This window comes from Littorina saxatilis, linkage group LG2, assembly GCF_037325665.1.
Source record: "Littorina saxatilis isolate snail1 linkage group LG2, US_GU_Lsax_2.0, whole genome shotgun sequence".
Taxonomy (NCBI): Eukaryota; Metazoa; Mollusca; class Gastropoda; order Littorinimorpha; family Littorinidae; genus Littorina; species Littorina saxatilis.
Window position 1 is genome coordinate 20,896,999 of NC_090246.1, and position 12,997 is coordinate 20,909,995.

The window sequence follows — 12,997 nt, forward strand, 5'->3', positions numbered from 1 at the left end:
GGTTTTCGGCATGCGTTCAAACGGAAAGGTGCTCTTATTCCGCGTGAAAAGCCTCGACAGATCTGTGACCACTGACACGATCGTTGGCACTGGAATTAATATATGTGACCCTCCACCACGAAATGAGTCGCATGTCACCTCGCGCGGTTCTGCGCTAGGCTTAACATAAGTCCGGGGAGTGTCTGGTAACAGTGTGAGGGTCACCTTAGTCACAGGCTTATAACTCAAACAGTTTTTGCTCTTTTTTAAAACGGGTTTCACCACTGGATAGAGCATAAAAATCTCTTTAGGAAAATGTAAAAATATGAAAATCATGCAAAGGTGACATGCGACTCATCCCGTGGTGGAGGGTCACATATGTTTAAAAATGGAAATATGACGACGAGTACAAAAACACATACAAAACCTAAAGCCCTTCCGTAAATGAGCCCTAAGTTGACTTCGCGAAGTCTTTATTTTACAGAAAATTCAGTAGCGATCAAAGCTTCGTGCAGCAAGATTCGTGAAGTAGTCTAATTGGATTGGATTGGATTGGATAAGATTTACAGTCCAGTGAGGTTACCCTCATAGAAATTCGGGCTGCTTTCTCCCCGGGGAAAGCGAGCTGCCATACATACGGCGCTACCCATATTTTTTTTTCCTGCATGCGTGTATTCATGTTTCCTGAGACTTAATGCCGTGTGAGATGGAATTTTTTTACTTTATTCCAAGTCCCACGGGTATTTGATGGACATTTTTATCTATGCCCAGTATTGGCGTTAACCAGTAATTACCGGTATTTTACCGGTTGAAACGAGAAAATACCGGAACAAAATTGGCTGCCGGTATGACCTACCGGTTGATTTTTAGAACTACCGGGTTTTTTTTCGCTGGTAAAACAACAAAACCAGTACTCTGAGTTGGACTCTTACTGGTTCCAATGACCAGCCTACCGTTTTTTTTCTGGACAGTTTGCATCATAAAAGTTTGCGTACCGGTTTGAAAAAATACTAGCGCCATCACTGTATGCCTATACAATTTTGCCAGGAAAGACCCTTTTGTCAATCGTGGGATCTTTAACGTGCACACCCCAATGTAGTGTACACGAAGGGACCTCGGTTTTTCGTCTCATCCGAAAGACTAGCACTTGAACCCACCACCTAGGTTAGGAAAGGGGGGAGAAGTTTAGGGGCTCCGCTCACATGTAATTTCAGCAGGACCAACGACGCACTGCAGATTATCCCAGCCCGCTACACGTTGCATGAAAGGAAAACAGGCCAAGTACTCGTCATAATCCCTATCGCGGCATAAATAATAGGCAGTGCGTCGTCTGTGCCGCTGACTCTGCGCAGGTATATTCTGCCCATTACCAATCTGAAGAAGTCAGCGACCGTCTGACGAAAATGGAATGAAGAATTTACCCAAACGGGTTGTTGTTGTGTTTTTTTGTTTTAATATCAGGCTAAAGAGTAAGCACAACATGTTAACATCCAACACACCTGATATTTTCCATCGTCTTCGCGCCTGGCATGAGGCAGATGCAGATCCCTGGGCTCGATACCCTCGGGTAGGTTGTCGCCATAGAAACCCTGCTTGGCCAGCGCGCGTTGGTTGTCCGGGTGCAGCACGCTCCTCGGGTGGCCGGGAGGGGTGAGGGAGGGGGAGGAGCCGGTGAGGGATCCAGGGGGGAGTGAGGAGGGTCCCATGGACTGGAAGAGGGCGAGGGGGTTGCTGGACTGCTGCAGGGAGGAGAGGAGCTTGATACTCAGCATGGCGGAAGACACAGATCGTGCTCTGGACCAGGCTGCGGCCGCTGTGAGAGGGAAAGAGGACGTAAGATATCAGGCATAGGACATAGGACATAAGACTTAAACCTAAGACAATTATGTAACCGTGTGCCGAAACACTACGATCACCTCGGGAAGCGAATTGCAATCAAACAGGATTGAAAATGTTAGGGCTAATGTCTTAGCCCTATAAAAACTGTTATGCAAACCCGAAGGTTTCCATGAACATACAGACAATCGGAAACCACCAGACCCCATCACAAACAGAATTCCACAACTCACCGGTGTTGACTTTAAAGGCCAACAACTCGGGTGCAGAGTCTGCTGTGAAAGGAGCGGTAGCCTCCCCTGTCACACATATGACATAAGATATAACTTATAAGGCACAGGACATAACACATAGACACACTGGATATACCATTATTTATTATCCATAACATACAAACTGTGCATTAAAACGTTTGGTTTTACTGCTCTTAAAATGACGGTAAATAAAGATGTCAAAGTGTAAAGGTTATAATGTAATGATAAAAATGTATCTGAGTTTACAAAAAGCGGATCCCACGGGATACCGACTCTACGCAAACTATTACTGCAACAAAATGAATAAAGGACGAAAACTCATTATGCCGGTGTAACACGAGAAAATTACTCCCACGAGATTTTTACTCCGGAGTAAACATTTCGTACGAAAAAGTTACTCCCTTTATGAAAAAAGCACTCCCCCATTGCACGAGAAAATTACTCCCCAAGACAGGTGAGTTCCGAGTAAACAGTTCGTACAAAAATGTTACTCCCCTGACGAATAAATAACGAATAAATTACTTCACCCCAACACAAGCAATTTAACTTCCCATGCCAGGTGTACGACATTTTTACTCCCTTGTCCCCTGTTAGTCTTGGTGGTGGAAGGGGTGGAAGGAGGGTAGCGCGACATTCGTGTGCGCGAGATCACTTATTGGCATTATCCCTTCGCCCGCATCCCATTTTTGCGTACGAGATTTTTACTGGAAGTAAAAACAAAGGGAAGTAAAAATTTCGTGGAGGGAGTCATTTTTTCGTGCCTTGGGGAGTTCTTTTCTCGTACGAAAAGTGTACTCGGAGTAAGAATTTCGTACGAAATATTTACTCCGGAGTAAATTTTTCGTGGAGTAATAATTTCGTGTTACACCGGTATGAAATAAACCTAGTGAGATTTCGACTTCCCCTTCCATTACATTGTAAGTTTTAACAGCTTTTACGTTTTATCTAGACCAATAATATCAATTCTCCCAATTAACTTCAAGATCACACAAAATGTTTGGCAATATTCTAGTGTACACAACACTACTTTCGCAAACTAAACTCGTTCAAGGCCTTTAGTAAATTTAAAAAAATGTTATTACATGAATAATAAACGAATTTAATCGATCATTAACCCACAAGAATCATACGAAGTACTCTTGCTTTCAAGCATTTATTTCGGACTGCCATAAAATAAAAGTCAAGAGACATACAAAATCACATGCAAGACAACTAAACATCATTAAAACGTATAAAGGGGAGAACTTACAGGAAGACTGTTGAAGGTATATTTTTAAAACTACCACAAGTCTCCTCATGCCCTAACAAAACAGGAATCGCTATGTGTGTGCCCAAATGGATTAATACATCACATCTGGATGGCTGGAAATACAAACTATGTTTTCAGCATTCAGAAAACAAAACACAAACTGTGCTTTTAAAGCAGTACTGTAAATAACTCAAAACGAGCGTGGCGTCTAAAGATACAAGCAAAATAAGAGAAACATTTATAGTTAATTTCACGACTATACACACAGCTCGATCATAATTATGTGCCGTTAAGATCTAACAAGGAAAATAACAAGTCGCGTAAGGCGAAATTACTACATTTAGTCAAGCTGTGGAACTCACAGAATGAAACTGAACGCACTGCATTTTTTCACAATGACCGTAGTCCGCTGCTTGTGGATAACGGAGTGAAACTGACGAGCCTGTTCAGCGCGGTAGTGGTTTCGCTGTGCTGCATAGCACGCTTTTCCGTACCTCTCTTCGTTTTAACTTTCTGAGCGTGTTTTTAATCCAAACATATCATATCTATATGTTTTTGGAATCAGGAACCTTCTTCTACTTCTACGTTCGTGGGATGAAACTCCCACGTACACTCGTGTTTTTTGCACGAGTGGAATTTTACGTGTATGACCGTTTTTTACCCCGCCATTTAGGCAGCCATACGCCGTTTTCGGAGGAGGAATCAGGAACCGACAAGGAATAAGATGAAATTATTTTTAAATCGATTTCGGAAATTTAATTTTGATCATAATTTTTATATTTTTAATTTTCAGAGCTTGTTTTAAATCCAAATATAACATATTTATATGTTTTTGGAATCAGGAAATGATGTAGAATAAGATGAACGTAAATTTGGATCGTTTTTAATGACCAAAGTCATTAATTAATTTTTAGGCCACCAAGCTGAAATGCAATACCGAAGGCCGGCCTTCGTCGAAGATTGCTGTACACAAATTTCAATCAATTTGATTGAAAAATGAGGGTGTGACAGTGCCGCCTCAACTTTTACAAAAAGCCGGATATGACGTCATCAAAAGTATTTATCGAAAAAAAATCAAAAAACATCCGGGGATATCATTCCCAGGAACTCGCATGTCAAATTTCATAAAGATCGGTCCAGTAGCTTGGTCTGAATCGCTCTACACACACACACACGCACAGACACAGACACACACACATACATCACGACCCTCGTCTCGATTCCCCCTCTATGTTAAAACATTTAGTCAAAACTTATGCAAAGAAATCTCCATAGCAACCACAGTTCATGCACAAACAAAAAAACCACACACACAAAAACCACAACTCAAACTTCAATAACTGAATGCACAAACATACGCCATGAAATCAGGCAATAACACATCAAACAGACAACACGAACCTCGATCTAAATAGTTGAGTTAAAGAACGATGACTATGTCTAATCCATTTAGCAACACAAACAGGTGTCAAAACTTACAGTACAATCAGTCCGGTAAAAAGGACGAGGCAAAGAACAATGTTACCAAACAACAGAAAACAACCAGAGAAACAGTTAACTTGCCCAAGAACCACAAAATGTGAAATAAACTAAGACAAGGCCGGGAAAACTTGAATTTTGTGAATCATTCAAAGGGCAAAACACACACGTGTAACGATCCAAGAAACTTGAACTATCAGAATCCATGACAAAGCATTTCAAACACTTTTTGCGGAAAAAGGTTTTCAACACATTCACATTGTCATGACAAAGAAAACCATAAAATGCAAAATCCATCATGCGTCCACACAAAAACAGGATTGCACAAGTGTGTTGGGTGCACAGAACATGATGACCACAAACTGAAAACGACAAATACAGTACCTGGTAAAAAGGTAGGTATGTTGTTAGAAGACATCGCCTGGATTCTGGCACAAGTTGTATTGGCACATGTTGTGTATATATTGTTTTGTGTAAATATATATAAATCTTAAGCCGACTTAGGTTGCCCTAAAGTCCCCATTTTACAACACTTTCGATTTGGGGCGACCAAAAGTCGGTCGCCCTAAGTTTTGGCGTCTTTTCTCCAATTCTATTGGCCTGACAACATTGACCCCATGCGCTATCGAGGAGACATTCTTTCTTTCTTTATTTGGTGTTTAACGTCGTTTTCAACCATTCAAGGTTATATCGCGACGGTATCGAGGAGACAGTGCCTAACGTTTCTTGCTTGTAAATCGCACGAAGTTGGGATGTACCGTTTGAGCACAAAATTGAATAAGTTATTTTGAGACTTAGGCCGTCCTTTGCAATAAAAGGATCTTTTGACAACCACGATACTTATACAAATATTTTTTTTAACTGAGTATAAACATATCATCAATAAGGCGACGATGTTAAACACCTTTATCTTAATCTTGACTGATTTTCACAGTCAATTCTTGACTGTTGGGTGTAGGTCACTTAGCAAATGTAATTACAAAATTTAGTTAATATTGCTTTAAAAACAACTGGTAGCCATAAAACACCTTTTTACAATGGTCGCCCTATAGGCGGATTTATATTTATATATATATATATATAGTGTGTGTGTGTGTGTGTGTGTGTATGTGTGTGTGTGTATGTGTGTGTGTGTACATGTGTGTGTGTGTGTGTACATGTGTGTGTGTGTGTGTGCATGTGTGTGTGTGTGCGTGCGTGCGTGTGTTTGGTGTGTGCGTGTGTGTGTGTATATGTGTGTGTGCAGGTGCGTTTATGTAACATTGTGTTTAATAGCTTGGGTGAAGTTGAAAGATATTTGAAGGGCTGACAGCTGTTCTAAAACGTACAACGTCCAGACAAGCATATCAAGATTATCACAAATTTATTCATCATTTCTCAGAACAAATCAACCCTACATGCGAGAATCTCAAATTCAATAAATCATATATATGTAGCACCCTGATTCTGATTTAGACTGCCATCTAAACATAATTATTAGCACCAGTGTATCCATGACCTATATAATAACAATAACAATTCACAAAAATCGGTAAACACCTTCATAACTTAACGCTGCATTTCTGGAACTAAACTTCCAGATCAGCATAGTACTAGCAAGTACATTGTTTTGATGACGAGGCAGCAGCAATATATATATATATATACATTATTCCACAATAACTAACAGGAGTGATTTGCACGAGAAAGTGCACAACTAGATGGAACTCAATAGGACGGATTAGAATTGCTTGAAATCTCAAAAACGTCCCAGTGTCAACCAATCCGAATCAGTGAATCGTTGCCACCAAGTGTGGGTACTTTCTCGTGCATACCGGCCCTGCTTTATTTCTCGTACATACCGGCCCTGCTTTATTTCTCGTGCATACTGGCCCTGCTTTCTTTCTCGTGCATACAGGCCCTGCTTTATTTCTCGTGCATACTGGCCCTGCTTTCTTTCTCGTGCATACAGGCCCTGCTTTATTTCTCGTGCATACCGGCCCTGCTTTCTTTCTCGTGCATACTGGCCCTGCTTTCTTTCTCGTGCATACAAGCCCTGCTTTCTTTCTCGTACACACCGGCCCTGCTTTATTTCTCGTGCATACTGGTCCTGCTTTATTTCTGGTGCATACTAGCCCTGCTTTATTTCTCGTGCATACTGGTCCTGCTTTATTTCTGGTGCATACTAGCCCTGCTTTATTTCTCGTGCATACTGGCCCTGCTTTATTTCTCGTGCATACCGGCCCTGCTTTCTTTCTCGTGCATACAAGCCCTGCTTTCTTTCTCGTACACACCGGCCCTGCTTTATTTCTCGTGCATACCGGCCCTGCTTTCTTTCTCGTACACACCGGCCCTGCTTTATTTCTCGTGCATACCGGCCCTGCTTTCTTTCTCGTACACACCGACCCTGCTTTCTTTCTCGTACATACCGGCCCTGCTTTCTTTCTCGTACATACCGGCCCTGCTTTATTTCTCGTGCATACCGGCCCTGATTTCTTTCTCGTGCATACCGGCCCTGCTTTATTTCTCGTGCATACTGGTCCTGCTTTATTTCTCGTGCATACCGGCCCTGCTTTATTTCTGGTGCATACCGGCCCTGCTTTATTTCTCGTGCATACCGGCCCTGCTTTATTTCTCGTGCATACCGGGCCTGCTTTATTTCTCGTGCATACAATCCTTGCTTTCCGCGCAGTGTTGAGAAGCAACGAAAGAATAAAGTAAACAACCAGCAAATAGAATCGTTTTTGTGACAAGAGCAGCAGAAATATCTTACTACACAGCAATTACCTAAAGGTGCAGAGCGATGCACTGATTGAAGAACGAAGCATATATACAATTTAGCAGAGAGATTCGTTTGACGATCCGACAGCAGAAATAGATCATTGCACAATAATAACCCCCAGGTTCAAAGAAGTACATTGGTCGTGCTCAAGGTCTTTGAGGAATACAACTCTTCCACAGTGTAAGGAAACCCTGGCGGTTATATTCTGAAAATCGTCTATTTGGGAAGAATGCAACAGCTTTCTTGCCTAGCATCATACAGCAGTATTACTAATAGTGAGTAGAGAGAACAATGTTCATGGTTATATTCATTAATATCACAGATAGACAACGGACTTCATCACTCGTAATAAAAACTACATGTGGTGCAGTCACCGACACTGAAAATGCACAATTTCCATGAAATAAACGGATGAAGGATAGAGTCCTTATATCACAACTGTGAACTCTACATTTCAACAGGCAGTTCAAAACAAGTCGCTTAAGGCGAAAATACAATATTTAGTCAAGTAGCTGTCGAACTCACAGAATGAAACTGAACGCAACGCAACGCAGCAAGACCGTATACTCGTAGCATCGTCACTCCACCGCCCGTGGCAAAGGCAGTGCCCGTGGAATTGACAAGAAGAGCGGGATATTCGTTGCGCTGAGAAGGATAGCACGCTTTTCTGTACCTCTCTTCGTTTTAACTTTCTGAGCGTGTTTTTAATCCAAACATATCATATCTATATATTTTTGGAATCAGGAACCGACAAGGAATAAGATGAAAGTGTTTTTAAATTGATTTGGAAAAAAAAATTTTGATAATAATTTTTATATATTTAATTTTCAGAGCTTGTTTTTAATCCGAATATAACATATTTATATGTTTTTGGAATCAGCAAATGATGGAGAATAAGATAAACGTAAATTTGGATCGTTTTATAAATTTTTATTTTTTTTTACAATTTTCAGATTTTTAATGACCAAAGTCATTAATTAATTTTTAAGCCACCAAGCTGAAATGCAATACCGAAGTCCGGGCTTCGTCGAAGATTACTTGACCAAAATTTCAACCAATTTGGTTGAAAAATGAGGGCGTGACAGTGCCGCCTCAACTTTCACGAAAAGCCGGATATGACGTCATCAAAGACATTTATCAAAAAAATGAAAAAAACGTTCGGGGATTTCATACCCAGGAACTCTCATGCCAAATTTCATAAAGATCGGTCCAGTAGTTTAGTCTGAATCGCTCTACACACACACACACAGACAGACAGACAGACACACGCACATACACCACGACCCTCGTTTCGATTCCCCCTCGATGTTAAAATATTTAGTCAAAACTTGACTAAATATAAAAACAGTATTGACAAACAATTATTGCTTTAACAAATCACAGCTGGTGCAGCTTTTCTGTGATTTACTAAACACTTTGCTTTATTACTTTAACAAATCACAGTCAACAGGAATATTGTTGTGTGTGTGTGATTTACTAAGGACTTAACCCTGCGGAAGTTATTTATTTCAGGTCAACAGCGGTAGTAAAACTGACTTTCAGACACGGCGCAAGAAAACCGGTCCTGATTATGTGTTAGTTATGTCAGAGACAGACCAAGACAGAAGGTTCCCAATTTGCAACAAAGACGTTATATTGCACATTCGTTGGACGAAAGGGGATTGGAATCCATGTCATCAATAGTGCCTTGACTATCCTGAGAAAAATGACATCTCCCCAAGCACTCTTTTCCCTCCAACGACCTTTACGATCCTTACTCACAAGTCGCGGTAGTATCAACGCCTCGTTGAGCGAAATTGCTTTACTCTGGACAAATAATCCACGACAAAGCTCTGATGACCTTCCTTCCCTGGCAGGTACCCACCAGGTTCAACAACTAACAGAGAAATTGCACGATCATACCAATGGTGCAGGTTTGACGATGTACGAAGAATCCAACGGATCAGCAGTACTGTAAGACTCAGAGGGTAATGATAGGTGGTCCTCCTCTACTACTTTTCTTTTCCCCCAAGTTTCACAGCTAGCCTAGACGCAGTCATACTAAACAGACACGTTGGGATAACGCTTGACGCCGTACAGGTAATCCAACTAATCCATACAACCCCGAGGAAGATATCTCGTCCCTCTTGGGTATTTGCTTCGCATAATTTCACACCTTTATGAACTCAGTGGAGCGATCGCACTAAAGACTCGTTCGGCGAAAGGTACAGGTAATCCAACTAATCAGCAGTACCCAAAACCTTGAGGGAAACATCTTGTCCCTCTTAGGTATTTGCTTCGCATAGTTTCACACCTTAGTCAAATCAGTGGAGCGATCGTACTAAAGACTCGGACGAAAGGTACAGGTAATCCAACTAATCAGCAATACCCAAAAACCTTGAGAAAGACATCTTTCCCCTCTTCCGTATTCGCTCCGCATAGTTTCACAACTTAATCAACTCAGGGAAGCCATCATACTAAAGACTCGTTGGGCAAAGCTTGACGCCGTACATGTGATCCAACTAATCAGCAGTATCCACAAAACCTTGAGGAAGATGTTCTGCTCCTCTTCGGTATTCGCTCCACATAGTTTTACTCAGTGGAGCCATCATACTAAAGACTCGTTGGGCGAAAGCTTAACACTGTAAGGGTAATCCAGGTCATCAGCAGTAGACCCTGAAGAAGACGACAGGTTATCCTCGTCCGGCGGCCGGAACTCCACACTGAAATTGGACGGTCTGCCTCCTAACACACCATGTTCACCTCCCTCAGTCCCCACCACGGAGTTTCCTGAAACACTGTCTGGGGCCTTCTTGCCATTATCTTGCAAGGAAGTCCTAGAATTCTGTCTGCTGCAGACATAGTGAGATCCTGACACAGATTGCTCTTCTTCTGTTGCTGCACGTGCATGAAAGTCTTGTTCGTGAACACCTGTGATGAAAGGAGCAGGAGCCAGTTCCTCGCTGTCAGAACTAGCACTACAGCTGCTGCCGGAGTGTTGGGACGGAGGTCTCTCCCTGAAGTAGTAGGCCGGGACCCTGTTGAGGATATAGGTGTAGTACTCGCTGTCTATACACCCCCCACCACCACCACACACACCACCTCCTCCTCCCATCAGCCTACCTCTGGAAGGGTTCCGCCGCGAGGCTCCCTCAGCTGCTGGGGCTCCCTCCTGGGTTCCATCCTCATCCTGGGCTGCCTCGCTCTCCTGTCTCTGCAGGAAGCGTTCGGGGACGCGTGAGTACATGGAGCAGTTGTCTGTGTAGGAGCGACCACTGCCGGTGCCGCCGAAGCCAAGGTTGAAGAGCACCTGTTCTGGGTCGGCCTGACGCCCTTGCAGCAACCACTCGACGCTAAACAAAAACGGAACCAAATATTGACGCATATTTAAGTAGACAATAAATAACTTTGCTGTCTTAATGTGGACGTAACTCTAGTTTTTGCTGTAGCATATTCGATGCTGAAAAAAAGACACACGAGTAATAACAGAACTGGTTTCTCCTTCTTGATTGACCTGTCAAGGACAAAACCAGGACGAACGTCGCATGTTCATCTGTCGTAGTAAGCGTAGACATCCGGTCTGCTCCCCGCCTAATGGTTCATTTCGGTGCTTGTTATTCTCTCAGGTGCCCGGAGATTGTTTGTGCGAAGCACCACCTTACTCTTGTTGCACCTGTCGCATACTTTTAGAGCGCTGCAGAGCACGCAAGAAACAGACAAACTGATGTAGAAAGCAGACACACACAATCATGTAGATTGTGCTTTGTCTTTGATTAGCCGGTTCCTACAACCGATTGGCCTGTCCCTACAACCGCTTGGCTGGTTCCTGCAACCGAGTTGCCTGTTCCAACACCCGATTGGCCTGTTCCTACAACCGATTGGCCTGTTCCTACAACCGATTGGCTGGTTCCTACAACTGATTGTCCGGTTCCTACAACCCATTGGCCTGTTCCTACAACCGATTGGCCTGTTCCAACAACCAATTGGCCTGTTCCTACAACCGATTGGCCTGTTCCTACAACCGATTGACCTGTTCCTACAACCGATTGGCTGGTTCCTACAACTGATTGTCCGGTTCCTACAACCCATTGGCCTGTTCCTACAACCGATTGGCCGGTTCCTACAACCGATTGGCCTGTACCTACAACCGATTTCTACAACCGATTGTCCGGTTCCTACAATCCATTAGCCTGTTCCTACAACCGATTGTCCTGTTCCTACATCCCGTTGGCCTGTTTCTACAACCGATTGTCCGGTTCCTACAACCAATTGGCCTGTTCCTACGACCGATTGGCTGGTTCCTACAACCGAGTGTCCGGTTCCTACAACCCATTGGCCTGTTCCTACAACCGATTGTCCGGTTCCTACAACCGATTGGCTGGTTCCTACAACCGTTTGTCCGGTTCCTACAACCGATTGGCTGGTTCCTACAACCGATTGACCGGTTCCTACAACCCGTTGGCCTGTTCCTACAACCGATTGGCCTGTTCCTACAACCGATTGACCGGTTTCTACAACCGAGTGTCCGGTTCCTACAATCCATTGGCCTGTTCCTACAAACGATTGGCCTGTTCCTACAACCGATTGGCTGGTTCCTACAACCGATTGTCCGGTTCCTACAACCGATTGGCCTGTTCCTACAACCGATTGGCCTGTTCCTACAACCCATTGGCCTGTTCCTATAACCGATTGTCCTGTTCCTACAACCCATTGGCCTGTTCCTATAACCGATTGTCCGGTTCCTACAACCGATTGGTCTGTTTCTACAACGTTAACCGCCCGACATTGCAGTGAGGCACAAAGGCACAGGCAATGAACAAATATTTCGTGTGTCCTGAGCTGTATCCTAAGTATTATTTCTGCTGAAAGGAGTCGACACCTCGTCACCATCAATCACTCAATACTGATAAATTACAAAAATCGACAAACCGGTCTGAGCATTGAGCAAACAGTTCTTCGGTGGGCTGGGGTTACGACCACTCCAGACTGCAGTCAGACACGTGGGTAAAGGCAGTGAACAAATAGTACGGGTACCTTAATCTGAACCTAACAGTCATTCCCGCAGAAGGCAACCTTGGAGGGCCAGTTCAGTGTGTTCAAATTCTCTCCGCTTATGTTGCTACTTTAAAACACCTAAAAAAAAAATCCCATCAGAAGTTGAACATAATCTCTTAGTTGTGTCCCTCGCAACCCCCTTTCAAACAATTGAATGTCACAGACATAGACATACAGGTAGACCCTTGCTGAGCCAGCCTCTGTGTGTGTTGAACAATGTCATTGAAATTACTCAGAGGCCATTAGAATACTTTCTGTCTCGGCTCAGCCTCAAACAACGCTGCTCTGGTCAGCTTATTATTCTACACCTAAAAACAATGTCCTTGACTATCCCGCGTCCGTGTAAAAATAGACACATTTTGACGAAGAGGCCTGCTAACAAAGTCAACTTATTCCCATTCTAAG

General features: G+C 43.2%; 1 protein-coding gene across 3 annotated transcripts in view; it reads right to left on the bottom strand.

Moving 5' to 3' along the window:
* Positions 1–12,997, bottom strand: part of LOC138958454 (serine-rich adhesin for platelets-like) — a 156,640-nt gene that overhangs the window by 25,688 nt on the left and 117,955 nt on the right. For all 3 annotated transcript variants that reach the window (XM_070329619.1, XM_070329621.1, XM_070329620.1), the window contains 2 exons: positions 10,661–10,890; positions 1,479–1,792 (listed from right to left, as the gene is read on the bottom strand). In XM_070329619.1, the coding sequence (XP_070185720.1) occupies positions 1,479–1,792; positions 10,661–10,890 (544 nt within the window). The remainder of the gene's footprint in view (positions 1–1,478; positions 1,793–10,660; positions 10,891–12,997) is intronic.